This window comes from Motacilla alba, chromosome 2, assembly GCF_015832195.1.
Source record: "Motacilla alba alba isolate MOTALB_02 chromosome 2, Motacilla_alba_V1.0_pri, whole genome shotgun sequence".
Classification (NCBI taxonomy): Eukaryota; Metazoa; Chordata; class Aves; order Passeriformes; family Motacillidae; genus Motacilla; species Motacilla alba.
In genome coordinates, this window is record NC_052017.1 from 39,188,273 (window position 1) to 39,213,968 (window position 25,696).

At 35.0% G+C, this 25,696-nt stretch overlaps 1 protein-coding gene across 1 annotated transcript in view; it reads right to left on the reverse strand.

Annotated features, from left to right (window-relative positions):
* Nucleotides 1-25,696, reverse strand: part of NEK10 (NIMA related kinase 10) — a 92,603-nt gene that overhangs the window by 59,602 nt on the left and 7,305 nt on the right. The window contains 13 exon segments of the mRNA XM_038126894.1: nt 13,770-13,881; nt 14,068-14,120; nt 14,122-14,180; nt 15,873-15,943; nt 16,682-16,699; nt 18,566-18,632; nt 20,704-20,767; nt 21,259-21,374; nt 21,377-21,407; nt 21,899-22,123; nt 23,425-23,505; nt 24,495-24,574; nt 25,610-25,677. Coding sequence (XP_037982822.1) covers nt 13,770-13,881; nt 14,068-14,120; nt 14,122-14,180; nt 15,873-15,943; nt 16,682-16,699; nt 18,566-18,632; nt 20,704-20,767; nt 21,259-21,374; nt 21,377-21,407; nt 21,899-22,123; nt 23,425-23,505; nt 24,495-24,574; nt 25,610-25,677 — 1,045 coding nt within the window.

Genomic DNA, 25,696 nt, shown 5'->3' on the forward strand with positions numbered 1-25,696 from the left:
GTGAGAATTGTATAATTGCCACTGGAACATTTTTCTGGCGATAAATACAGATATCTTGATGCTTTCTTACTTTGTTTCAAGTAATTTCCAGTTTTACTCCCAAGTATAATGTTATCTCACACTGGACATGGTATCAATTATATTTCAAATGTCAGGTGACAGTAAACTAGACAAACTTCTTATTTAATAAAAACTATATAAAATGAAATCATTTGAACATCTTTTTGTAAAGCAGTCTCTGTCAAGTACTTATAATGTTCTTCCTTGAGTTTTATCCAGGTGTCTTATTAGTCACCAGGTGCCCAAAATGAAACATAATATTCTAAACAGAGCTGTCCTGTGGGTTACACACGGGGACAGTACTGCCTGCCTGTCCAACCTATATTCTCCCTGTGGATTCCATCTTGAATTGAACTGGACTTTTTGCTGACACACATTATTATAAACTTATGTCTACACTACAACCAAACTTTCACAATTGTATTTCAATGCTATCTTTCATTCTCAGAGTCAACACATGTATTAAACAACTTTCAGAAGATCCTCTGGTAAAAAAAAAATCAGTATTGATATACTGAAAGGATTATTTAACTTTTGTTACCTTTCTATTCAAATCAGCAAATCCCCTCCAGCAGCTATCTGTTCCATGAATGGCAAAACTAGCACAAGACCAGTTTTCCACTAGTTTTCTGTTTCCCCTGACCATTACACAGTGCCTTCAGTTTCTTATTCTCTGGGTTATCTAAACACACCAAACTGCTGTCACACAACAGCATATACTGCAGCTTATTTTGGAAATTTGGAAAATTTCAGCTGAGTTCAAAAACTTTTCTCGCCAAGACTGAGTTGTTTCGCTACTTGATATCCATCATCAAATTTTCACAAACATTGAAAGAACCTAAACTCTCAAACTTTCATGAAATTGGTGACATGTTTCAGATTCTATTTTTGGAGGAATAGAGTACTGCTGGAAAATCTCGTAATCAGTTTGACCATATAGCATCATAAAGGCTAAAAATAAAGTATTTATGAAAATACAACACACTCCCTCATCTTAAATTACCTTTCCCAAAACAAAAAATGCTTTAATTAAGTGAAAATATTATGTCACCATAATAAGCAATGCAGCTACTGCAAGTGTCTACATGAGAAATCATACCAGACTATTGATATATGCAATGCTCTCACAAGATATGGTTATGAACAGAAGCAGTGACCAGTACTAGAAAAGAAATCTGGTTAACATAACACAGTACACAGACCCAGTGTGTAATCCATAAACAGAAATGAAGATCAAGGAATATTTTCTCCTCCACAGCAGACAAGATGAAGAAGTAAAATAATATGTCCAATTACTACTGAAATGGGAGTTTCCTCAAAACACCACAGCAAGAAAACTCCCCAACACTGGCACAAAAAACTAAATAAACAACATTGTTCTGTGCATCAGTTTTCTAACATTTGAAAACAATTTTGTTTCAGAAAGATCAAGTTAGCTCGTCAACTAAGGTAGAACTTTCTTGCCCGCTTCTTAATGACACCTGAGGGATCTACTCATAGTTTCTCAACAGCTTTTAAAGACCAGTCAAGTTCTCAAGCAATTATGATGGGACTCTCTCTCTTAATTAACTAACTCTTAATTAACATTAACTTAATTTCACAGAGTTCATCTAAAGTGTCTCTACAGATATACAATTATTTACATCCCTTGATCTGCTGGCAATATATCCTCTCTTCCTAAATCACAATCCTTTTTTTTTAAGCAAAGAAATGGAAGGTATAATTGAAAGGAAACATCATTCTCTATAACCATGGACAATTGCTGTATCTCTTCTGGAAAGGCCTTTGAGACAGCACAATAATAAAGACTGTCACCACTAACTTGGAGCAGATTGTTTCTAGTGACTTATGAGCTGGGAAAAGACTTCAGGATTCATTAACAATTCCCTAAAGCAGTCTTTTCCTCAACTTTTAACATATTAAGTGTAAACACATCCATTTAATATATTTGGTATTCTAAACACACACGTTGCTGGATTTTTTAGTTCAGGGAGATAACCAATTAAAAGGAATTTAATCAGTGTGGTAGTAGAATACAACCTAGTATGAAGTAAAAAATTAAAAACCATCACAATTACAAAGTATATTATATAAGTCCCTCTCTAAACAAAAAACAGTGTCTGCAGTTATTTTGTGATGACATAAGATTCAAAAAATTGCATTAGCAAATTGATTTAGTCAAGCCCAAATACAAACATGCTTGGTACATACAGTGATGTGTTTTTATCTGAACCATTCTGCATAACATTGCTTAGTCAAATTTAAACAATAAGCATCAAATGCTACTTTTGAGAGTTATTGTTTTGTTTCTGCACTGTATTGCTCAAAGAAGGATGGGCTGCATCTCAAACGACTCAAAACTATTACCTGTCAGTTTAGAAGAAAGCTATTTCTGCCTAAGATGAAAAACAATATTTCACATCTCTTTCTCTTTTTGGTTTGGGGGGGTTTTTTTGTGCATTGGTAGGTAGGCAGTCTTAATTTTTTTAGTTTTTAATAGCCTTTAACATCTTCTTAAATCATACAAAAAAGCCCCACTAAAAAGTCTAGTTAAAGCACTGCTTAAGTCTATAGGGTCTGATTTCTCCTTCAAGACGTGCTAAAATACTCTGTCAGTTCATCTTATTCCTTGTGAACAGTTTCCATTTCAAAAAGCCCACTGTCACACACAGAACTAACCAAGCACCTTGAAGGTGGCCTCCAGTGCATGCTGCTGTTTGCAAAGCCTTTTTAGCATTCTTAAACTATTATGACATTGGAAAGACTAATATCTTAGCCTGTCATTTTAAATATTACTCAAGCATATATTTTAAATACAAAGACATCTGTACTGTATCCTTGTTCTCTTTTCTGACTGCAGACAGACAAGGATCACTGCTTCTATGATTTTGCCTGTGGAGTAGAACTGACAAGTAATGTCCCAAAAGAACACTTACCTGAGAGACTGCAACATCTAAGGGACATTTTATCCTCAATCCTGCATCCAAATAACTGGATAAAGCAGTAGAAAAAGACCTGCCAAAGTTCTAGCTCTGATATGAACTTCCATGTACAAAGATAGGGTATGAGAACAATAATAAATATAGTATAAGCAAAAATTATATTTTAAAAAAGTATTTAAATCTACAGAACACTACTCCCAAATAAAAATTTCCTACAAAATAGTAAAGACCCAAAAGATATCAGTGAAACAAAATAGGCATCTAACAGAGGAAAAAGAAGAAATAAATGTAGATGGGACAAGAAAAATTACAATTCAGTGAGCCTGAGGGCCATGGCAGCATGGTTTTGACATCTCTGACACCTCTATTTTTAAACTGGTGTTTAAAAGAGCAGAATAAATTCTCATCAACAGCTTCTATTCCCAGCTGTAAGTGAACAAAACAAATTGATTATTTCAGAGAAGCTGAAAAAAGATGGCACATAACTAGTTACACCAAACTCTTACTACACTTTATATACCCACACTATCACTCACAGATCCAATGTCACTCAGAGATTGTGCAATGCTTCAGAAATATTTGGACAACCAATTAAGGCAGCCTTGAAATGCCCTTACCTTTGCCCGCTAAGAACTATAACCATTAGGCTTCCAAGGTATGTGACTTGAATATTTAACATACTACAAGGTCTCACTCTTGAGGCCATTTTAGGATTTAGGGATTTCTAGGGAATAAGTGTCAATCATTATCATTCTGGTACTAGAAATTCACAAGCAACAATTTTAAAAATGGCAAAATGAATTATGTTCAACTGCCAAATGCCTGAGTTCTTGACTTACTTTTAATTCAGAGGAGTAACCAGCAACTCCCCTGATGGCTCGGAACCTTTAATTACTTATCACAGCCTGCAGGCCAAACATTCTCACAGGTGTAAGGCCTTCACACTTGGTGGTGGTAATTCATACTATTTACATACACCCTTTCAGAATTTAAAAACACATTTCCTTATCTATAAGGATAGTCTATAAATAGATTAATAAGTTACTACACTACTGCAGTTTATTCATTTTAGCAACAACTTAACCCACAGTAACCACACGTGTTAAGAACAGGCAACATCAAAATAGGGAGGCAACCAACTCTTGCAGAGTAGCTTGTGACTTGCACCTTGTTCCTTACTCCATTGCAACTTCCCTATCTGCTCCAAGAGTAACCAAGAAGATGGAAGTCACTGGACCAAAAGTTACATGCAGGAGTACTTACCACGAGCATAGGATGACCTCTTATTATAAGACAATAGGATTACCTATAGGCAATATATATACACCTGGATAGACAGATATATAGATATACCTTTATATATAAAAAAATACCTAAAGGTACCTATATTATAGAATACCACTACTTATGCAAGTTTGCAGTTATATATAGTTATATATAGGTGTATATATATATATATATATAAATACCTAAAGGATTACCTATATTATAGAATACCACTACTTATGCAAGTTTGCAGTTTTCTTGCCTTCGCTTTGCAAGGCCAAAGTCAGCTGCAATAATAAAAAAAGGGACAAAAAGATTCATATCTCCATAGCCACCTCCTCTGCATGACAATCAGTGCTCAGTCACAACAGCTAAAAGTTGGGGGAGCGTGGAAGGGAGGTTTGGGATTTTTTATCTTTTACATTTCACAGAACTGGGGCATATTATCTCTTTATCTCCACATTCATCAGCAACTTACACTTGACTTAAGCCTCTCTGCTTTACAAATACCATAAGCACACTTCAGATGGTTTCAATCTAAACTCTATGACCAGTTTCAGGTTTCTATTAATGTATTTCAATAAACTGTATGACAATGCTACGGATCTAATAAGCAGTGATCTCATACTAATCTCTAATAAGCTGAATCTGTGGTAATTAGTTTTCTTTCCTTGAAATTATGACGGTTGGAAAGGGTGGACCTTCCAAGAAATTTAATTTCAAAGGAGCATGGGGTGGGGGGGTCTAATAACTTCATAGTTCATGTTCAAAGATGGAATTTGGTAATAATGGTGAATCTTAGCCTTAGCTTGTGAAAAAAAGCTGTAGATTTAGATGATCATGTAATTATGTTGATATAAGTGCCTTGTGTAATTATCAAATAGTCTTTCACAAAATGTCACACACAGTCTTTAGAGATTATATTTTTAATCAAATTTCCACGCAAACAGTTCAAGTTTGTTTTTTCCAATTCAATGTTCTACTGCTGCCTCCACACATCAATGCAGTTAATATACATCACACTTCATTAAGTCCAAGCACAAAGAGCAGAAAACATTATTGTACTTCATAAATCCTGTTAATAATTTTTGTATTGCAATGCTACTTCAGAAGAAGATTTGTGTTTTAAGTAACAAAGTACAATGTTTAAAATACTCTAAAAACTTCTATTTAGGCAGAGCCCATAGCATGCCTATTCCAATTTCTTTCACTGTAACACAGTTCATAAAAATTTTATTTCAAAATGTTATTACCCATCAAAAGAAGCTGGAGATGAGAAGAAGTACAGGTAAGAAAAATTAGTTTCTGTTGGCTCTTGCTCAGTGGAAGCCTTCAGGGTCTGAAAAGGAGCAGTTCTTGAATTCAGAAAGGGCCTTTGATAAGAAAGCCAAATCTAGATGCTCAAGCCACAGATCATTCTTTGAACAAAATGTCCAACGAAGGACTAGCTCTGCAGTGCTTGGGAAATGTAAGTAAAAAGAATGCTAAATTAACAGGATAACCAAGAAGCCTCCCTTTTCCCTTGAGTTAAGGCAGTCCTCCAGCAGTCCACTACACGAAATATTAATCCTCAAAGGACCAGAGGTTTTTGTGGTGTTGATACTTCCCTGTATTAATTGGGTTGAATCTTTCTAAATTCCTTCCTTTGGAATCCTCCAAATAATATATGATGAAGGAAGAGTGTTGAGACATTACAATAATTCATAAATTCAGTTCCTGTTGAGAGATTTAGTAAAGGAAAGAAGGCAGCTGAACATCTCAGTTCTGGAAATAGTAGTTTATTTTAGTAAAACATGAGTGATTATCTAGAGAAGAGAAAGAAAGCAAGGGAAAAATCAGCCAGATGGAATAAATATATTATCTTCATTTTAAGCTCAGGTCCTCAGAAATGGAGGGATAAAACCCTTTCACTGGCAATTACTTTTTCCAAATTTGGCTAAACTTTGTTGATACCAGCAAGAAACTCCTACATACAACTGGTGCTGCCAGAGCTAAGGAATGTAAAGCCCAGGACAATCTGCTTTACATTAAGCATAAATTTTTTTCTTAGCATTCTCAAGCCTATAATAGAGATTTGAATGAAAAAGAACTGCTAACTGTTGAACTGCATTAAACTAGTGACATTGCTTCTTTTAATTTATTTAAGCATTTGTCTTAATAAATAAATAAATTGGTCTACCACTTTTAATATTCCATGATTATTTGGTATGCGATGCCAAAAGTTGCTACAATGACTAACAAACGGATGAAATAACTTCTGAGAACTGTGACAGGCCTGTCTCATGTATCATTAAATGAAAATATGACCAAATAAAAAGGTGACACCTATTAATTAATTTTAATTAATTTTAATTTTTTAAAATTTGTTAAAAATAGTCAAACAACTATACAAGACAATCCTCAGACAGGAAGAAAAATTAAAATAATATGATGTAGTCATAATCCTTTAGATTCTGATCACCCTCCTTCACTTTTTTCACTTGTTTACACTATGTCTAGAGTTGCAGAATAAGTGATAGTGAAGAAAAGTGGTTTCAAAAAAGATCAAAAATCTGTGGAAGAGTTCATGAAGGAAAGACAGAACTATGAAAACAGGACTAGGCTTACTTAGCTAGTATCTTAACTTCCTACTTAATGGTCTCTGCAGCTTTCATGATAGCCAAATTACAGAAACTTTCTAAATCCTAGCAGTCCCTTCCAATGAGCATTTTCAATATCTGCAATGTTTTTTATTACTCTTTTTATTAAGAGAATCTGGATTTTCATTTGCTGTTTCATTTCCCAAAATTCTCAACTAAATTTATCTTCTGCAATATAAACAAGACAAAAATTATCCAGCTACAACTTAACAACACTGATTTCATATCTGCAAGTTTGTTACCTTAATTTATACCTGAACCCTATTTGAAAATGCCATTAATTTCTCCTAAAATCAAATACACACACAAAGGCCAAAAGCAGAGCAAAAAAGAATATTAAGAGTATGAAATTCACCCCATATTAGAACTTCAGACCTGCTCACATCAGATTTTCACTGTGTACCCACTGAACAATTTCTGTTTCTACCCTGAAGGGTTCAGGATGAGAGAAAAACCCTTTGCTTCTCATCAGCAAGTCTGCAATTGTTATCAAGCAGATTTGTAAGCAACTTACTGAGGTACAGCAATTTGGAGTATAAAATTATAACTTTATTTTCTATAAAAACATATGCTAAAATCAAGATAATTTGCAATTTAATCAAGGTTATTCTACTTTCACCCATCAACAGAATGTGAACAGAAATAACTTCTCCGCATTCCCAAATAAACCTTTTAGCTATTCTATCAATCTTCTTTCTATGTGCTTTTATTAATGCTTTGTAAACAGTCCAGTGCTAGTTTTGTAAAGCTTGTAACTTCTGCACTAGGAACCTAAGCACTGATCCACATCTGGAACTGAGATTTGTGGAGAGATGTGATCATGGTATTAATCCACAAATGATTTTCAGAATGTTTGATTTACAATGTGAATATAAAAAAGTAGAAGATTCCACTCAGCCTATTATGAAAATAACTTTAAAAATAAAGTACTACAAGGGCTTCCTTGAACCTCAGTGTGAAGGGTAGCAATTCTGATCACGAATATTAGTTAAATGAGCCATGTAATCTGCTAAAAAACCAGCACTGACTGATTCAAGTTAATCTGAGCAGTGACTAACATACAATAGACACTAGTTATATCCACTTTATCTCATGGCCACTGCTTCTCTGAGCATGTAACAGAATCCAGAGCCAGTAATTGTTTTATACAATGCACTCAAGCAAATATTCTGAATTATAAAACTAACAGGGAGCTTTCTTTCAGCACCCAGCAACTCTTTGAACTTTCCAAGTCACATTCAATTAACCATTCTGACACTCCATGGCTGCCTGTTATGATTAGAAGTTTATCCAACAGGTGAGTTGTCTCAAAACAAACATTCTGCTGCTATACAATCCTAGGTTCAGACCCATACAGATCTTTCCAGCTGCTATTTTATCACGTGTACTAAACATTAAATAGAACATGCTTCCTAAAACAGAGTAGGGTACCCTTCACAATTCTCCTTGATATCAGCTCTGAAAGGTGTCCAAATGATTCCACACAGCCCTCTGACCATCAAGGTCTAAACCTTGCTGCAACTAAATGACACTGAGGAAAAGTGATGATCTACAGATTCTTCTGTTTTGTCCTACAGACAGATGCAGCTATGGAGCTCTAGACAGAAATACACTGTGCTAGAACCAAAACACAGCTGCAGTAAAATATAGCTGCAATAAAAGCAGATACACATTTTCAATTTAGAACAGTAACTTCTCAGTGTCTGATATAAAAAGGCTGGGCAGATTAAAAGGAAAGCCACTGATAATATTGGTTCAATGATACTCTAAAACCCTATAACAAAACAACTTTCAACCAGGCCACACCTAAAATTCCATATTTTTTTGGGTATGTCTGACACAATACATGAGACTTTCAGTCTGACCAAAGATGTACAGTTTTGGTAATACTTTTCTATCAATTTAGACTGAGATGTCTTACAAAATTGCTAGTTGGAATGACTTAATATTTATATTTTCATAGCATTGGTAGTTCAATCAATAATGATTAAATGCTGCACCAGCATAAGAGATGGTAGTTATGGACCCCTTCCTATGGAATTTATGTCAAAAATTAAACAGAATATGACTAGGGTGTGCAGTTCTAGAGATGACAAAAGAAGATGCCTAAAGTTCTCTATAGTCATAAACAGCCAGGCTAGGATCAGATTGTAAATGTCTGTTTACATTTGCAACAACACACAACTTTAAAGAGCCTGGAAAAGATTAGGATAATTCAAGTTTAATTGACATGTGTAAAAGATGTCCTGGGAAATATAAAAAAGTTATACAATTTTCACATTAGAATGAAGCACCTCCTTGGCTTAGAACTTTCATTTCTGTCTTGTGTAAGTTTAAAAAAAAACAATAAAGAAAGATCTGAATAAAGTATCTAACCACACAAATTACTTAAGAAAAAGAAAACACAGAGTGACTATAACTATTGAAAAATTCTTCAGAATATTATCATAAAATGGCTTGGGTAGGAAGAGATGTTAAGATTATCAAGTTCCAAACTCCCTGCCATGGGCAAGGACACCTTTCACTACACCAGGCTGTTCAGAGACCCCTCTAACTTGACCTTGAATATTTCTAGGAACAAGGCATGCAGAACTTGTCTGATTCCAGAGCCTCACCAACCCCCATCCCCAGTAAAGAATTTCTTCCTCATATGTAATCTAAGTCTACTCTCTTTCAGTTTGAAGCCATACCCCCTTGTCCTGCAACTACAGGCCCGTGTAAAAATTCCTGCTCCAGCTCTTTTATAGTCCCTTTTTATGTTCAGAAAGGTGCACTAAGGTCTCTCTGGAGCTTTTTCTTCTCCAGGCTGAACAATCCCAACTTTTTCAACCTTTCCTCATAGGAGAGGTGCTCCACTCCTCTAATCTGTGTAGTGGTTTTGGTTCACCAGTTTCAGATCTCCCATGCAAAACCACCACAGTCCTCTTCATAACCTTCCTCTGGATTGACTCCAACGGGTCCATGCCCTTCTTGTGCTGAGGACCCAAGAGCTGGACACAGTACTTCAGGTAAGGTCTCACCAGAGTGTGAGGTATTATCTCAAGTATTTCTTTTTCAGTAAGACTTATACACATGATATTCACAGACCATCCCTAGAAGAGGTCCATCAAATTTAATCTTGCATTGTGACAGGCCAGCTGCAGATTTCTTTGTATGAATTCTTGTTTTCTTTCATCATAAGTCCCTGCCTACCAAGTTCGGCTGGAATTGTTCTACAAGTGCCACCTGTAGAACATTTCTCCATGAATTCAGGACAAATAAGCATAATTCTTTACCAGGTTTATTATTTTCCACTCTGACAGCAAAGTGGGAGTGTCTCCCACTCTATGCACTCCTATCCTTTTCAACCAACATAAAAGCAGAAACTGTGTAAGAGATCTTCAAGGGATTTGGAATGTGAGTGGTCCCATTCTCATACACAAGGTACAAAATGTCTATCTGTGAGTCCAAGAATTTTCTTAAAGCAGTCCATTGGTGTGGCTGTTGCAGAATTAAAGTCTGAATATCTAAAATGTCTTTTGCCAGTATATTGATAAATTCACTAGTTTGTTGGTTTTTTTTTTTAAATCAAAATACTCCATAAGAGTCTGAAACTAAGGCACCTCTCTAAAGACAATATTTTTTAAGAACATTAGTTACAGATGAGTGATCTGCCTTTATTATACTGTCAGCATGCAGATTCTCATAGCAAGAGATTAACAAGAGTTACTATTTCCAGAAGGACTGATTGAGGAAAAGAAAATAGAGCAGTGTTATAAGATTCTTTTATAAAGCAAAATCATTCCAGCCATATCCCACTCACACAGTCCTACAACACTGCTTCACAGGCAGTCCACTACTCTAGTGCGATCAAGGCAAGTTTGGGTCAGTTTTCAGATTTGAAAGACTCCAAAAAATTGAGTTCTGTCTATTTTGGATGAGCATGCAGCTTGTAAATGCAGAAGTACAGTTTTTAGTAGGTTTTAGAGCAGACCTTCTCTTTTTAAAAAGCTGACAGGAAAAATTCAATCCAGAGATTTCTCAGCATTTTAGCATATGCTTCACATTCATCTGACATTTTGTTGTAACTTTGTCATGGTTCAGCCCAAGCCAACTACCAAGCACCACACACTCAATTTTTTACCTTCCCCACCGTGAAGGAGAATTGCAAAAAAAAGGAAATAAAACTCAGGGGTCAACGTAAAAACAGTTTGATGACTGAAACAAAATAAAATATAATATTTCAGTATTATGGTATTATAATTTATAGAATTATATATCTATAATTGCTATTATTAATAGCAATTGTAATTAAAAGAACATGGGGCAGAATAAAACTCAAGAAAAACAAATTATGCTCACTGAAGTTGCTTACCACCTGCTGAAAGATGCCCAGCCAGTCCATGAGCAGCCATTGGCAACTCCTGGCCAACTTGCCCCAGTTTATATACTGGGGATATGGTATTGAATATCCCTTGGGCTAGCTCAAGTCAGCCATTCTGGATGTATTCTCCACCCCCAGCTTGTTGTGCAACTCCTTGCTGGCAGAGCATGGAGAACTGAAAAGTCTTTGATTTAGAGTATACAGTCCTCAGCAACAACTAAAACCTCGGTGTGTTATCAACATTACTGTCATAGTCAATTCAAAACACAGCACTGGACCAGCTACAAGAAAGAGAATTAACTCCATTCCAACCAAAATCAGGACAAACTTTCACCAAGAACTCTTGAAATGTACTAAATGGACAGTACATTTATCCTCAACTATTGTGAGACATAATCATTAAGATCACAAATGCTCCAGTCTTTGGCATATATGCACTGTATGAGTAGGAACAATACCACAGCATGCATCTATACAGTACATATTAACTATCATCAGAGAGAATGTAAATTGGTTGTAATTTCATTAAGGTGATAAAAAAGCAAGGTTTAATAGAATTCAGAAACAATAGATAAAAGTTCTTCAGCTCTCACCAAAAATTCATTAGGTACTACACTTGTAGCTGTAGGACTAAATAAAGTGAGTGATTGTTCAAATACTGAAATAGTTTTGAACTAATTGCAGTAGAAATGATCCAAATAAGTTTCTGTTCTTCCAATTTTCCTGAACTCCTTTAAATCTTTAACAGAAATATAACTGCTTTTCAAGGGCAATTTTGAGCTTATACTTGAAAGTACATTCAGACTTCTCCATATTTAGAATGGACTAAAGATAAGGAAAGGTTGTTGAGACAAGAGTGCCCCTCAGTGGCAGTAGTTGATATAAAATACAATTATATGATACTTTAAAATCATATTTGGAGTATTTATTTTCATCACTCAAGGACAATTGCACCATTAAATCACATTCTTTCAAAACTGCATCATTACTAAGAATCCGAGGGGGTTTAGCACATACTATTTCATAATGAATAAATTTAAATATGTAGATAATGCGGTAAAAATATTTACTATGAAACAACAGTTGCTAAATATTTATATCTGAGTGTTTTGTGGATGGGTGTGCATGTGTGTCTTCAGTTTACTGTTATATTTAAAGAAGAGAGATGGAATTTTGCATAAAGACTTCTCACAACAATTTTGCAGCTTTCAAATTGTTTGTTTTCTTCAGTGTCATGAGCAGCAAGAAAACAAGCAGTAGTTCTTTGAAAACGTCGAAAACTACAGGATCTGAATTGCCTGGAAGGCTGGCTGTGTGTACCAGGTTGTATTAATTTGCTCAAAGACTAAAACTATGCCACGCTTTGTACTGCTCATACACATATTGCTTTCAAAGTCTGTCCTGGAACCTGCCTAGGTTCCTTCCTCCACACTGTGGCAATTACAGAAGCATATATCAAGAATATTCACTACTTCAGAGTTATACAAATGGCACCTCACTCCAGCTGATCTGGGAACAACTAAAGGAAGCTCAACAATTTCATGGCAGAATTAGAATAGAATAGACAGCTGTTATACTTTGTATGTTCATCAGCACTTGTTCTCTAATCTTTATTATTTCAATATTCTTGCTAATTTAAATAAAAACAGGCCTTGAAACATAACTATAGTTTATATATTTTAAGGCTAAATCATCTCCATCATATTTACCATCCACAGATGCAAAAAATATAGCCATGGCTGATGACGCAAAATTTGCATTAGCAATTATTTTACTTCTGTGCCTGGGAACAGAATCTGTCATGGAACAGATCCTCCTGGAAGCTATGCGAAGGCTCATGTAGAACAGGGAGGTGATTTGAGATGGTCAGCATGGCTTCAACAAGGGCCAAGTCCTTCCTGACCATAGTGACCTTCTATGAAGGACTGACTACATCAGTAGACAATGGAAGGGCTAGAAATATAATTTATCAAGACTTCAGAAAAGCCTTTGACATGGTTCCCTACAACAGCAGAGAAGGCTCTGGGGTGACCTAATAGGCTTTCCAGTACCAGAAGGGAGCCCCTGAGAAACATGGAGAAGGACTTTTAACAACAGCACATAATGAGTGGACAAGCGGGAATGGTTTCAAACTGGAAAAGGGTAGGCTTAGATTAGATATTAGGAAAAAAATTCTTTACTGTGAGGGTAGTGAGGTACTGGAACAGGTCATCCATCCCTGGCAGTGTTTAAGGTCAAGATGGATGAGACTGTGAGCAACCTGATCTAGAGAAAGGCCCCCCACGGGGGGGTTTGAAAATAAATTATATTTAAGGTCCCTTTCAATCCAGTCCATTCTGTGATTCAATGATTTCACACAACAGTATAATAATGCAATAATTTACTAGCTTCTAAGAATGATAACCAACATCCAGGAATCTGAAACCTACCCAGAGTTTCAGTAAAGAAATGCTTCTCAGGTACATCTTGAGAAATTGTCTTCAAGCAAAGCAGCTCTACTCAATAATTGTAACTTTGTCTTTATCCCCCAACATGACATCGTTCACAGTGAGATCTTAATGAACAATCCTTTTCTCTTTATGCAAATAACAAAGAGCTAGACAAAGCATAAAAACAAACAGAAAGAGCCTCAGAAAGATTCTTAACTACAAACCAAATAAAGACACACTAAATTCACAGCTATGTAGTAGTGATTGATATAATAAGCATTACTTTGTCATTTATTTGCCTAAAAACATGGTGCTACTAATTACAGGTAGGAAAATCCTGGCAAAAAAAATGGAGGCCCTTACTCAGATAAATATATGCCATATTCTGTCTTCTGTAAATTGTTGTTGCTTTCCTTCAAAGAGTGAAAGTTTCTCCCAATGGCACCCCTTCCATGAGCTCCATCTCTACATACAATGTTATCTCATAAAATAAATTAATAGAACATTGTATTTATACAGAAATAAGTTTAAAATAGAGTATTTGAGGTAAAAAGCTATTATTTTTCAGTCTGAAAAAATTGTATTTGTACAGATAGATACACCTTAACCTAGTTCTACTCTTTTTTGTTTGAGTTTTTCCACAATTTATGTCACAGAACTATAAGGAAACCACTGCCTGATAATCATTCAGCAGGCAGGTGTATGTAGGTAACTCTTTATTGAAAAGAAAAATAAAACAATATGGCTGGCAATCTGTATCATTCACTCTACTACTCGCCATAGCTTTTCTCCCTATTTAGCATTTTAATTGTACACTTTGGATCTTTAGAGGAGAATAATGATGCTTGCTACATGTTTACATTGCATCTAGTTTTACTGATAGATAAATAAATACAAATACTATTTATCAAAACTTAATTCAGAACCTCCTAAATAGTACACCTATTTTTCACTAATGTAATAAGATATTAAGCCTCTAAAACTACATACATAGGAGTTGAAGCCCCTTTTAAAAGTCAGACTTCAGCCCCCATTTGCTGGGTATCAATATAAATGCCAATTCTCCAAACAACTATAAGTCTTTAAAGTCAAGGCACCTTCTGAATTTCCAGTAACCTGAGGTTTTTTTCTTACAGTACTTTCTTTTATGCTTGTGTATCTGAGTTTCTTCTTGTAATGCACTGTGATAGGATTAACATTTGTCTGCATTTAAAGAACCGTGACATCCATTTTAGAATTTTTGGCCAATAATCCTAGTTCAAAAGATGAAAAGGATGGGAAAAGCAAAAGCCAACAGATAAGAGGCAACAATTTATTAGTTAGATGCTTGACTGAAGTTTTGTTTCTTTTTTAACTTCTGTAATAAGTAGAAATGCAAAAGATTAGGCATTTGGAAAAATCAAGAGACAGTAACTTAGTTCAGATTCTTCAAAAATTTGTCACCAACCATAAAAATTCATTATAAACTGAGGCACTTTCAGTACAATATCCACTTTTTAAAAATAACACAAAGTCATGTAAAGAACTTTAGTAATTCATGATACATAAAAAAACCCCATATAGAAACAGTACTGACAGGCAGACCTCCTAGACACTCTGATTACTACTCTAATGCTACAAATCACACTGTAAGATCTCACATGACCTTTGTAGCCAACACGGTGAAATGTTCATCTTACTAGTAAAAATGGTAATTGATGGAAAACAGTTTGTCCTTATTGATCCAAACCTTTTAGCAACACTCCTAAGTAAAACAGCTTGATGCAAAGTCAACCCCATAGTAAAGGAGTAGAGGGCTCAGAGAAAAAATTTATCTGCTTCCAGTTAACTGCTGCTATCCAGGGCTGCAAAATGCACATGTTAATCTTCAAGGTAAAACTATGTTTTATTGCCAGCAGTGTTAAATCTGGCCTCAACATATATAAAAGGTTTATTCATGGGGGTTAGAAAGAGCCCACACAGAGCTAGGTTGTCTGTCATGCACACAACAGAAGTCCCAGTACTGAACACCTAATCTTGTAGACTGGCACTGGATGCAATGCAGGAATGACTATCTGTAGTTGTGGACATGACAAAAATTGCCCATTACAAAATAAATGACATTTAGAAAATATTTCTTTCTGATTGGACTTCTGAAAGCTATCCTAAAAGAGTTTCAAAACATATGGTTAACACACCTTTCAAAAATATGTTGATTTCTTTCCTTACTGAAGAGAAATCTCAGGGCTCTGAAAAGGAAAAGCACTTCAATTAAGGAGAGATTTATGAGACATGTGGAAAAGCCACTGATAAACAACAAGGATTCCCCTTCACATCTTACACACTGTCACACTTTGTATTTAAATGACAGATTATCTTATTAACCTGATAACAAAGGGAATAAAAATATATTAAGTTCCTCCTGTATTTTAAAAGTATGCAAGGACATTTAGGGGGGAGAACAAGTGGAAAAAAAAAAAAAGAAGTGGTGATGATAGCTACAGCACATGCTGAGGCATACCTAAATCTTGATCATCTCTTTTCATCTGTAGATAGCTCAAGACTTGAGACCTGCTTTCTTCTCCAAAGCTGAAAAAGGTAAATGTAATCAGTGGGTTTGTACTGTTGCAGTAAAAAAGCAAATTTCTGAAAAATGCAGTGTCGGATACTGTAAGTTCTAACAGAGGCAGAAAATAAGAGATTACTCAATTTTTTGACCCTAAATTTGTCATATTTACAGACAACTTTATGTACATCAGCTTCTTCATATACCTTAGTTCCAATACAAAGAAAGTTCTTTAAAACAGCTACTGGTAGGTGGTTAATATGTATGCTTTGATGCGACTCATCCTTAGCTCTATTTGTCAAGACTCAACAATATGGCACACTTATAGCTGAGCAAACAAAGACAGTCATGAATTAAGATCACTAAGCTAGAGTGGCAGAAAGAAGATGAAAATTTCATCACTGAAAACACACACAATGGGGCAGTAGAGAAACCACACCAACACTGCAAATATTCTAAGAAAACGATCTGTGAAACTCAAAAATGCTATTCCAATATCTCCAACCCTATTTCATATCAGTAACATTTTTAAAGGCAATACAGGTAGCAGTGTGAGAAGCTGAACAAGGTTTCATAAAAATATACTTGTCCAAAACAGACTTAGTTGTCATATGATCATTAAGTTCATATGCTTCATGTTCAACCCAACTACAGCTGCTTAGTTGCTCTTGTGAGTTATTTCCAACACATTCTACTGGAATCTAAAAATCTCAGTGGGCACAAATTAAGCTCCTTACAGTTGTGTGAGGCAACTATACTGAGCATATGCTCCAGTTTGTTAGCCTGCATGTTAGTTCCATATACCTACCCACCAGGAAGGTTTGTATTTATCTCATCCTTAAGATGAAGTGCACTATAAAATCTCCTTGCAGTAGGAAGGTATCTACTGTACTAAATATGCCCTCCAATTCTAATCTAGAAGAACTGTGATGAGAAAGATGACACTAGAATTTAATTTTTTTTTTGAGGAAACGCCTTTCTTTGCTGTCCAAGCACACCTGCCTGAATAGATAGTGGAGTAGCTATATACACATTTTAGGGGCTCTGTCAGAACAAAGATCACATGAGAGGCAGGATCATGAATGCATTCAGCAGTGCTAAGGACTTGCCAACTAGAGCAGCAGCTGTGCTCATCCCTTGTTGGAATCCTGGATGCTGAGAATTTTAAACTTGAGCACTGCATTTGACCTGAGGCTGTGGAGAAGACTTCCAAAATTGGTTAATAGCATTGGGATTACAGGTGTGTAGTTGGTTAAAAGTGCCTAAGATCACAGGGTGGAAAACTTAAAGTTTAGGGTTTTAGAATACAGTAATAAATATGAAGCAAGATGGAGGTTTTGGGGCGGAGGCAAGTTGCTCTTCTTCACCTTCTTGTTCATGGGTTTGAGTGGTATTTTGTAATTGGACAGAAAAGTTCACATTGCGAGCTTTGAGTGATCAGTTATTGGGTTAAAAGGGAAAATAATCTAGGTGTCATTTCTTAATTGGATAGTTTAGTCTTAAAAGACCTTGGAACAAGAGATAGCCAGCCATTTTGTGCCTTGGTAATGAAAGACTGCAGAACTCATGGTTGTGAGGCTGTTACACTGATAAGAAATAATCAACACCTGAGTCTGAACATGAACTACTGTCTCAAGTGCCTTCAATCCCGACATCAACAGAGGTAGAAAATACAAACAGAGAATCCACAATCCCTGAACCCCCAAGCATTACATTCCCATATCTTAGAGAGACACTCACCACTGCACAGAGCCTAAGAAAAGCTACCAGGTAATTAATTACTACTGATGACCTTTAGCCTAAGTTGACTCTAACCAGTACATTTATGGGGGTAATGACATGCAAAACCAAGAACCATTCTATGCTTATTTGGCCTATATTTATTCTACACTTAAGTTTTCTCTATTTTATATGCTGCCTTCGTGTATTTTATTTAACATCCACAGAAAAATGCTGCAGAAATAAACAGATATTAGTAGAGTGTCAAGTCTAGGGTGAGTTTCAATGAAGATCAAGGCTCTATAAAGAAGATTTGATGCTAGGCAGTCTGAAAAAGTAGAGGAAAGATTATCACAATAAAAATATTGACTTTCCTTTACACTATATGAGGTGCCAGGAAAAAAGTAAATCAGAACAGAAATTGAGTCTCTATTTAACTTTCAGTTCCTGAGCTATTTGTTGTTTTGGGGTAGAGGATTCCCCTTTAAATATTATTTTTTTTCTACTGTACTTCAAAATAAACTTTAATTAATAAAAAATTCTTAAGGACTGTTGAGGCTTTCATTGTGCAATAATAATAAAGAGAGTTACCTGTTATAAACTGGCTTTTTCAGCATTCCTTTCTTTGTTTGATAAAATTAGCTTTGCTGTTGACTATATTGCATTTGCCTGGAAACAGAAAAAAGGTCAGCATTAATAGTGCCTCTTCGCATGCAAACTACAAATAAAAATCAATGTTCAGATAAATCAGAAGCTAATAGCAATGGACAAGTTCTCAACATCCTATTGCACACCTAAAATAAAAGCTTAAATGTGTATAAGAATTAAATCATTGTTATATTTAAACTGATACCACAAAAAGAGCCTGTGAACAGATAAAGAAGAAATGCTTCTATCTCTGTAGGTGAAGGATATTGCAGCAATAGATCTCCTGTCACCATGTGGCACCATATTTTGAATTGTCACAAACAAAATTCAAGTCTTAATAAAAATAAATCAGAGAAACACCAAAAGTGAGAGCCTGAGAAGTCTGTCCATGCCTCCAGAATTTTGTGACAACCATACTGACTTCAGCTTCCATTTTCATGCAACCACGTATCCTCCACTATTCCATCCACTTTGTAGGTCTGATAGATGAGCACTGGTAGCTTTAGTTGGAGTACTGCTCCCAGATACTTGACGAGATCCCTGATGGACACTACTCTCCTCTTCAGCAGACTTGAAGGGAATATGTGTCAGCTCTGCAGAGGCCCTTCTGCAGTTCTTGATGTTTACTTCTACTGTTCAGGAAGGTAGAATTAAGCTTAGACCATGGTTAAGCTTAGGTTTTGGGCTGTGCAGTGGAGCCATTGAGTCAAACACATTCTATCTGCTACCAGAATTACTGCAGACTGTTGCCGAGGCTGTGACAAGGACAGAGGACAGACAGACGGGTAGAGAGCAGCTACAGCAGAAGCAAAAGTTCCCAAGAGCCCTTTGACATCAATGATACAAACCTTTACAGGTTACTCAGATTGACCTCCTTGGCACATAACTGAAAAAGCTGCTCACCTGTTTCCTCTGTTTTTAACCCAAGTGAGTTGCTTCACCTTGCTCATTATGCAACTCTCAAAGTTATATTAGCAAAAAGAAAGAGGTAGGATTTAAAATTACTACAGTGGTGTTGTAGGGTAGAACTCCAGGTGAAATGAACATGCTTGAGGCTATGTCCTGATTTGAAAGGGGGATGTTGGCTGGTGTTTGAACAAATGGAGAGGTCAGGGTCTTTTAACATAATGAGCAGAAGAAGTTAAGTTTGAAACATCTTTTCCAGCTCTGCACATTGTACCATCAATTTTTAAGCGATTTACTGACACAACAGTCACCATGCACTGCTGGGGCAATGCAGAAAACCTCTCTGTTAAAACCATTTAATTTAAACAAGTGATATGTTATTTTACTGAAAGCAGACTCAGCCTAAAATATATCATAATATTGTTTAGATAAAAGTTGTCTAAATCAGTACAGTTTATTGACAACTTTAGTGTGCAAAAATAATAATTTTTTTTTTCTAGACTTACTTTTACTGATTTTCTCTTAAACAATGGTTTCGGAATATACACAAACTTCTTTCCTGTTCACATTTAAGGTTCTTATTTTATTGGTTCCTCCAAGAATACCTCTAGTTGGGTTTTAAGCTAACTTGAAGGCTTTGATTTAACATCTAGAGTTTAACAGCCGGCTACAGCTTTTAGCTGATATTAATGCCCTTAATATTTATGTCTTTGATTAGGTCTGGAATACAACCAGGGATTTTAAGAATGGCTTTTTTCCTGGAGATAGAATGCCAGGAAGTTCTCTCAGAAATACCACACTCCTATGAAAAGAGAAACAGTTTGTGAAATGCAACATGCCAATTTTCAGCTGCACAGTTTTTTGTAATAAACGTCAAGAAATTCAGAATTTGCATTTCTCAGTTTATTCTGTGATTACTTTTATTTACTATCCTATTCTGAATATGACAAAAGCATGGTAAGAGATGCCAAAATTAACCTGGTCTGAATAAGGCTGTTTATTCTTCCAGACACCTATGTTGATCACCTTTGTGTCTATGTCTCTGTGTGTAAAATGATAAAGAAACAGAAGTACTAAAGTAAAAGACAGGCATATTTCCAATCTCTTAAATTATGATAACAAAGAACAACAATTAAGAGAAATTATAAACTATAATGCCTTACTTAACTGAATTAAATCTTCCTACCTGTACAACCTGGTAAGCATCAGTCTCACTGAGCAGCAGTTAAGTAACTGCAGAACAACAAGCTAGAATTAAAATTCAGAAATAACATTTAGGGCCATTTGACTCTATTAAGAAATCTCCTCCAAAAGGAATTTGCTCCATAACTACAAATGAATCCTCACCTGACTAGAAGTCATTAAAACACCACTTTGAAATCATATGATTCATATTGATCTATCATAGAAAATTTAAATAGTGAAGAAAAATATGATCAAATAAAAATAATTTTATGCTAAACACAAAACTAACTAAATAACTTTTTTGGTCACTGTTTTACAGGTGAAGAAATACCTATGATTCTCAGATTCTTAATACTTTATGCTTTGCTTCCTTCTCACAAAAGCATACTTTTTGAAAATAAGTGCTGGTATCACACATTTGGAAAGAAACAAATCAAATTTGATGCTCCTACTCCCTTAAGCAGGTATAATCATTCACAAATTTGTAATATTTTGCATCCTTTTGCACAAGTGTATGTAAAGACATAACAGAGTATTAGACCTTATAAACCTATTTGCTTGAAGTGAGAAACTATGTTCTTGTATCTCATCAGGATTCAGCTCATCTGACAAATGAAGATACTGGATTGTCCCTGCTGCATTTGCACTAGAAAAAACTTCCAACTGAAGAGTTTGATACAAGGGTCAGATACAAGACTTCTTTCCCTGAAAGAAAAAAAAAAATGAAGTTGCAGTGTTAAAAATGGCTTAATATGTCTTTATTAACCTTTTCTGAAGTTCTGAAATTTTGAATGTTTTCACTAAATTAGCTAATACACTTTGAAAAAGAAAATAAGCCTTTAAACAGAAAATTCCTTTACCATGTTCATCAATTATATTCACAATTCTAGCTCACTAAATAGGTGTCTGATTAACAGGAAAACTAAACAGACAGTAATGCCAGATTTATGACTTACTCATTATTTTAGTTTACACTAAAAATATGAAAAATGCCTTAGGATAACAATGAAATATGAAAGGCTGGAAAAAATATTGCTTATTCATTATGTTCTAAATAGTCTTTTAAATTTTGCTGGCATCACATACAGCTGAACAAGCCAAAGATGCTATTTGATAAAACAGGGCTTGGTCAAATATATCTTAAAAGAACAAACAGTCTTGTACAATTGCCATGATGTTTAGGACTGAAAACCTACTCCTGTAACATATGAAGGAGCTGCTTGATTCTACCCCAGATCCAAATTTCCACACTAGGCTCACGATCTTCACAAACTTGTACCAGAATCCAAACTATACTCCATAGAAGTTTGATGTAATTAGAAAGGAGCAAACTGAGCAGGACTGGAACTCCTTCATACATTTTTATTTGCTCTTTGACTCGTGACTCTGCACAAAGGAGTCATAGCAACTCTGTTGTGAACCTAAAAAAAAAAAAATCAGCAAGAAATTTCAACAATAACGCCATCACTACTTTGTATTGTCAATTAGAAAAGGGGAAAAAAAACAAAGGAAGTTTAAAAAAGAACAGAGATCTCCTATTAAGAAAAAAAAAGTTAAAGACAACAACTTAAAGTCACTGCAACCTGGTTAAAGTCAACCAGGCATACTCAGCCAGGATGGGAGGTGGCCAGGTGTGCTGCAGTCATCCGTGCTACCATCTTATTAATGGCATTAGTAATACAAGTAGCACTGACTGCATGAACTTGTGAAGTCCTTCTGTTGAACTCAAATAGCCCAGTTCCACAGATAACACAAAAATGCATCATTCTTCTCTAGTATATTTTGAATATTATATTTAGAAAGTGATTGGATATATACCTTAAAAGGTTTATATAAAACTTTCATTACAGCAATGAAGGTGGACTTCCCATAGAAAATGTGGTTCAGGATATCCATTTCCACTTTAAGCAAAAAAGCTCCACGTGAATTCAGATTCATATCTGAATTTAAAATTATCCGTAAATGGCATTCAAGTTCATCATCTTCCTGTCTACATTCAAATTCTACGGCTTACATCTAACTTTTGATTTACATATAACCCAGAATTTTCAAACACAGAAACTAAATAAAACCTTTTTATATATTAATTTTGTCTATTCTTAGTCACATATAAGGTCACTGATATGTGTGAAATAGTTAAGCATGAAATTTTAAAAACCTCTTCAGAATTTTAAAGGTGATAAGTGATGTATTGTCAAATTTGAAAGTCTTTCTATTTTTCACTGGAATTCAGTAATGCTTTGCTTGCAGTCTCAGCTGAGATGATTAAACAATTGAAGGAACATTGATAATTTTCTAAGGAAGAGGATGTGGGATCTGACTCAGCCTCTGGCATCAACTACAGCAGCTCTAGGTCTTGCAATTTTACTAGTTTATATTGGGCATCCCAGGAACTGTCAGGGCTCAGCATGCTTTCCCATCTAACCACTCAGGTCTGACAGGAGCAACAAAGAGATGCACCAAGAAAAGTGATTGCTATCACTTTATGATAACATTGCAATTCATTTGCACTGGAGGCCATCAGGGGAGAGAGAGACGGATTACGATGAATCTGCTGGAAAAGATTTTGCTGTATCAGTATGCGACTGAAAATACACAGGTATCAGAATTTGACCTTGGGTATATTCAAGTGGCACATTTTCTAATTCCTCTAAATACACACATCCCTAAATAAAAAGTCAAGATTTATTTTAACACAATCAATCCACAAACAAAGTCTCACCTGTTAGAGAGAAAATTGTGTTCATGTAATATCACCAGCAAGCTCTCAACAATCTCACTTATCTCTTCCCTATATTCTGGACTACAAATTGATAATTCCTGCCATTTATATCAGATGAAATTATATGAAAAACACACATTGCTCTTTATACTCCTTCTTTGTACATCTAATGAACTAATTTTCCCCAAGTCTTAAGTAATAATATCCAATTATGCACGCAAGCACTTAAAGCCACAAATATATGCTGGGTTAAGAGTAACAGTGCAACAATTTTCCAGTTTTCCCAGTACAAAAAAAGTAAATTTGAATGCATAAAAATGAAGACACAAATATATTTTGGGTCTTACTGGTAATTAAGCAAATGGAGTACATTTTTAAAAACAACCACAATTTCTATGAACATTTGTAATACACCCTGAACTCTTTCTTGCCCAGTCCAAATGTAACACAAAATCCTACATTATATTCAGTGAAGAAAGTTAAATGGAAGTTGAAAATGTATGTGTAACATAATTTAAATTAACACAGATATTAAAAACAAATTAAACTGAATCAGAGTTTTGGAAAGTCTGGGAGACAGCAGATCAATAACAGCAGTTTTTCTTCTGTAATACCATTATAGATGAAAGTTGCTCTGTCCCCCTTTTTGCTCTTTTTTTTCCCTTCTAATCTTTATTTAACCACTAATTAATGAGAAGAGGGCACATATACATGGATTTGGCTGTATGAGTTTATTATTTACTACACTGAGCAATATTCTACCTGATTATTGTGAGGTACTGTTATATTAAGCTGAGGACAGAAGATTTTTATATGCAGGAAGTCAGTAGGAATTCCAGAATCCTGCAAAGATTGCAAAGACAGATTCTGTGATTCCAATCTTGCAGAGCCATCCACATGAACAAGAAGTCTGCTGCATGGACCAAAGTTTCTATTTAGTTTCTATTGCTTCAATATAAAATTTAGGTTTCATTCATTTAAGTTTTCCTCATAAAGAGTAATTTTAATATTCTGTCAAGAGAAAACATTAAAAAGCTTCTGTTAATTATGGCACATTAAGTTGAACCTACCATTCTACTAAGCTAGTCAGAGCAAGGAGGGCACCAGAAAACACATTACTGTCTCTGGCAGATAATAAATTTACTAAGGTCTGGAAAAAAAAAATGAAAAAAAGGTAAGTAAATGTGTGATTCTGTGTAAATATAAAGTACATTACTTTATTTTACAACTCAAAAACATATAGAAATATTTAATGAAAAGTAAAAATTAAGATACCGAATCCTTACACAATATGTTAAAAATCTTAGGTAGATTTAAAGTACACTTAAATATACACCTAAAATCTTAGAATACAACCAGTAGGACAAGCAAGGATGTTTCTTCTCAAACTACAATTAGCATCTCTTTGACAGCTAAAATGTCTCTATTACACCATTGTAAAAATTTGGTTTTGTGTAACCCTTCAGAACACTAACTCAGGCCTCCTGAAGTAAAAAGTTAATATTCAGCTTATTTTTAAACAGCACAGTAATTTAAGGCCCTGTCTGTACTTCTGTTCATGATTAATATCTAAGTAAACACTATGTTTGTCTAAATTCTCTAAAAATAGGTTGTCTGATACTGTATGATCACAATTGTCATTATTTTTCATGAATCCCTAGTTGTACTGATTTTGATCTCAACTGTGTCTCAGTTTAGCCACAAACCAGCAATAGTTAAGTACAGATTCTTAGACTGATAGTAATGTATAGAAGGGATGTCTGAGTTGATGCAGAATACTTAGACACAGAACACTTTACAAGTGAAAACCCACAGCAGAAATTTGTGTGAGAAAACTTTAAAATATATTTACATTTTAAAAATATATAGAACTATTTGAATCACAGTAATGTGTAGCTCAGGACAGAGTATTCACAAGCGCTACTTTTTACAGAACAAATGTTTGGTCCAAATGTTTACAATCTGTTTATCTCAAACAGCCAATAATCACACATCAGACAAATTAACTTACAGAGAAGAACTTATTTTTATGATACTATTAATACATCTGTAACACAGAGATTGTCTTACCTTACAAGACTGACAAGGTAAGGAATTTAGTCCCACCTAGGCCAAATCTGAAAAGCATGCATTATTCTATTAAACAGCTAATTAAATAAAATTAACAATTTTATAAAGCAGTTACTTTATGTGCTCCACTTGCTATAACTCATTCTCTTTGATTTCTAACAGCAACAAGCTTTTGGAAAATATCTATGGAACAAAGGAAGAT